The sequence below is a fragment of the Cibotium barometz genome, chromosome 32 (genome assembly GCF_041138505.1).
Source record: "Cibotium barometz isolate CiBa-2024 chromosome 32, ASM4113850v1, whole genome shotgun sequence".
Classification (NCBI taxonomy): domain Eukaryota; kingdom Viridiplantae; phylum Streptophyta; class Polypodiopsida; order Cyatheales; family Cibotiaceae; genus Cibotium; species Cibotium barometz.
The window spans coordinates 38,934,732-38,938,748 of NC_141077.1; the positions used below are offsets into that span (position 1 = coordinate 38,934,732).

The 4,017-nt window shown below is 42.2% G+C and overlaps 1 protein-coding gene across 1 annotated transcript; it reads left to right on the forward strand.

The window, feature by feature from the left end:
- Positions 1 to 345: 345 nt before the first annotated feature.
- On the forward strand, positions 346 to 1,602 carry LOC147620179 (uncharacterized). Its single transcript, XM_086772713.1, has 2 exons — positions 346 to 421; positions 640 to 1,602. Exon 2 carries the CDS (start codon positions 643 to 645, stop codon positions 1,519 to 1,521), a length of 879 nt encoding a protein of 292 aa, XP_086628839.1. The 5' UTR covers positions 346 to 421; positions 640 to 642; the 3' UTR covers positions 1,522 to 1,602.
- The last annotated feature ends 2,415 nt before the right edge of the window (positions 1,603 to 4,017 follow it).

Sequence of the window (4,017 nt, forward strand, 5' to 3'; positions counted from 1 at the left end):
TAAGAAGAAGAAGAAGAGGAGAAAGAAACACAATCTTAATTTACATGTAGAGAAAATTTTCTATAAACAAAACAAGAGCTTAGTGGACTTATTTAAAGGAGAAGCTACAAAATAGGTTTAAAAAACAAAGAGAGCTTTGTTGAAAAACAAGATTATGAAGTTAGGGTTAATGGAGTAGCCTAATGTTATTAGAGAAGGGAGATTTGATGGTGTTAAAAGGCAAACGAGGATGAGCGAAGAAGCACAACCTAATCTGAATTAAAATTATGGGAATACGAAAAGCTGTTTAAATGCTATCGTAATCTTTTGGCCTTCCAAAAACTGCCTGCAAGGGAATGGCTAGACACCATCACCATGCAAGTATAAAAGAGCAAACAAATTCCAGGCTTAGAGCGGTCTCTACACTCGAGTTGATCGTGGAGTGAGTTTTGCTCTTTGCTTTTTTTTTTGGCTTTCTGGATTAATTAGCGGCCTGATGAATGCATGGTTTGCGCGATTCTTTTTGTTGCTGCATGGATTAATTAGTGGCTCTATCAATGGACGGTTAATGCTTAACTAGGTGATTTTATGCAGGATATGGATAAATTAGTAGCTCTCTATCAATGGACCGTTAATGCTTAACTGGGTGATTTTATGCAGGATATGGCAGGTTGGTGGGAGGGGTTTCTCGCTTGCTGCGTCTGCGTTCTCTCTGGTTGGTTAGTTCGAAAGCTTCTTATAATTCGCGCTAATGGGCTGAGATCATACACAGAGAGGATATTGAAAGTGGAAAGTGGGTGCCAGACGTCGCCATGCTCATCTCCCAGATCAGTAGTGCAGAATATTGGATGCGATCCGCCCTCCCTTAATGCGGATCTGCAGCACCACGCTAATGATCGAGAGCCACCCGAACCTGCGCAGCAACCTTGCCATCCGCCCTCCCTTAACGAAGATCTGCAGCACCAAGCTAACGATCTAGAGCCACCCGAACCTGCGCAGCAACTTCGCCATCCGCCCTCCCTTAATGCAGATCTGCAGCACCACGCTAATGATCGACAGCCACCCGAACCTGCGCAGCAACCTCGTCATCCTGCCTCCCTTAATGCAGATCTGCAGCACCACGCTAATGATCGACAGCCACCCGAACCTGCGCAGCAAATTTGCCATCCGCCCTCCCTTAATGCAGATCTGCAGCACCACGCTAATGATCGAGAGCCACCCGAACCTGCACAGCAACCTCAGACCCAAATCACACTCCCCATAATAATTCATGAAGACGTGATTGAAGACTCCAGCGTCACTCTTTTCTCCCCGCTCCCGTTTTCAATAATTGAAGACTATGATCCGTCGCTACACCAAGCAGAGATGGCAGCATCTGCGGCTTGTCCAAAAAATCCCACGCCAGAAGCTCTGTCTCCAGCTTCATCGCCACCTCCACCTCCATCGCCACCTGAGGGCATCAGAAAAACTGAACGTGAAAGTCTCCTCGACGACGACGATGATTGGGTGGGTATCGAGCTAGAAGAGGCTTGGACTATGTAATGTCTCATTATTAAATCTTTAACTTGACATTTTCATGCAAGGATGTAGTTACTAGTAATTCAAGGCTTTTTGTCGCTCTTCAACACCTATAATAATCCAAAGTCATATGAGTAAATGATGCATTTGATACTTTAAAATCCCATATATCATGTGCACTCCAAGCATATTCATAAAACTTAGCCTCCTTCTGAATCTTTATTTTTCAAATTCCAATTGAAATACTCCGTACATGCACATCATTTTTTCTAAATTTTATGTGACAACAACAGAATTATTTTGGAAAAGGACTGTTCCTATTTTCGACCTTTTCCTATCTTCGGAATCCAAATTCTAATGTTTCCTTGGGCTTCTAGACTACTTACTGATATCCACAACTTTCTGTGGTGCTGGCTAACTTCAGTCGTTCCTCTTTTGGGTTGTTGTGGTAGAGGCTTCCCATAAGCAATTGTATTTAGTAGCTGTATTCATGTTCACTTTCCCATGTTGCTTCGGTATATCCGTATTTGTGTATGTCTACCCTGTATATAGTACACCTGACTCTTCTCAAGACATCTTTGGGTACCCATTGTTTTCACCTGGGAATACTTGAAGACCCACCATGTTGAGTGAATTTTGCTTTTGGCTTGCTCTTTAGATTTGGTACTTCGGGATTTTCCTTATCTGGACTTGAGGTGCTGGCAGCATGAGGACCAGGTTGGTGGACCTTGCTTGGATTTCTTAGGCTAATTTGTCGTCTTTATCTTTCCCATAGTGGCATGGTGTAGGACATCCCATCATGTTAGAGTTGTGTTGTCCTCAAGCCTAGTTGATGGTGTATCCTAATGTACTTATCCAAGCTCTTCCCAACAAGATCTCTTCCATCATCATACCTGTAGACACACCACATATACCTTCTTGGGGAAGGGATTATTTCTAGTTAGACATAGAAACTTTAAGGCATTGACTCTTCTTGAGTGTATGCTTTGGATTTTGATTCTTATTGGCTCCACCAGCTAAGGTTATCCCGTTTTGTCTAAGGTTTCATACGAGAGCAGGTTATGACTAGCCCTTGTGTCAATTAATGCAATGCAGGGTGTGCAAATTCTTGAAATAGACACACCTACTTTTAACCTCTCACGAGTTGAATCTCTAGGTCCTCCTCCTCTATTAAGGTAAGTGTAGCCATGTTTGTTTACAATGTCTCGTGGTTTTTTTGTTTGGTTCTAGTCTCTCTTGCCTTGGCCTCCTCCTGAGTCTCTTTTTTTAGTTTTTCCTTGGTTATTTTTTCATGTTTCTTTTATGTTGTTGAGCTAGCATATCTAGAGTCAAAGGGTCGTAATACTTTTTCAGTTTACCACCATTGATGAAAGCCTTCTATTTCCACTCCATCAATTGTCTCAATATGCATCGACCCTTATTGGGTCAACTCTATGACCCTAAATGGTCCTAGTCCTCGTCGTGTAGCTCTAGTCCTTTACATTTCATTTGACCCAACCACATAAACCAGCACCAAATCCCCTTCTTCAAGCTTTTGTCTTAAGATTGTGGTTGAACCACCTTCACATCTATACTTTTCCACCATCATACCATGCATGGCTAACACGCAAGTTTCATCCAGATTTTCCAAGTCTAATATTCTTTTAGCCAATGTATTTTCCATCCATATCTCTCTTACTGTAACTCCTAAACTTGGCAGTAGATATTCCATGGGCATCATTGCGTCTCCTCCGTTTGCTAGTTTAAAAGGTGTTTGCCTTTCGGGCTACCTTATGTGACGTTCAGTATGCCCACAACTACTGCAATTCATTTATGCTCCCAAACACTTTGCCCAAAATTTTGTTGCTACTTTCCATTTGGCTATTGGCCTATAGGTAGTAGGGTGAAGATATAAGGTGCATCACTAAGAAACTTATGAGAAGTTCGACCACTTTGTTAACGAAATGTGACCCCCTATCACACTGACTAGCTCTAATAGGCACTTGAATCTTGAATCATATGCTCATATAAAAATTTAGTTGTTGTACGAGCGTCATCCTTTCCTGCAAGCAGCTCGGACCTATGTCCATTTAGTGAAGTAATCAGTGGCTACAATGAAAATTGATGGAATTGCCTAGCTTATGGGCCCAACAAAATCTATCCCACATTTCGACAAATGGTTGTTGTATTACGGGGATTAGAGGCGTTATGTCCTCTTGAGGCACATTGAAGCACTGACATTCGTCGTACCTCTTCATGAATTTCATAGAACCTCTAGGCACCATAAACGCACTTGTAGGATCTTGTGAGCTATCGCTTCGCTAGCAAAATATGTCCTCCCTCTTTTCCATAATGTGCTTCCTCTAGAATAGGAAGGAATTTATCTTCTCAAATTACACAACACCTTAGCAAATTGTCTCTAACCACTTTATACAGTAGTTCGGCTATTTATAGGGGGTTGCTAACTTAATAAGTCATCCCATCCTGTCCCCTTGTTCAGAGCCTTATCGGTTGGGAATCCACGAGCGAGGTACTCATAAA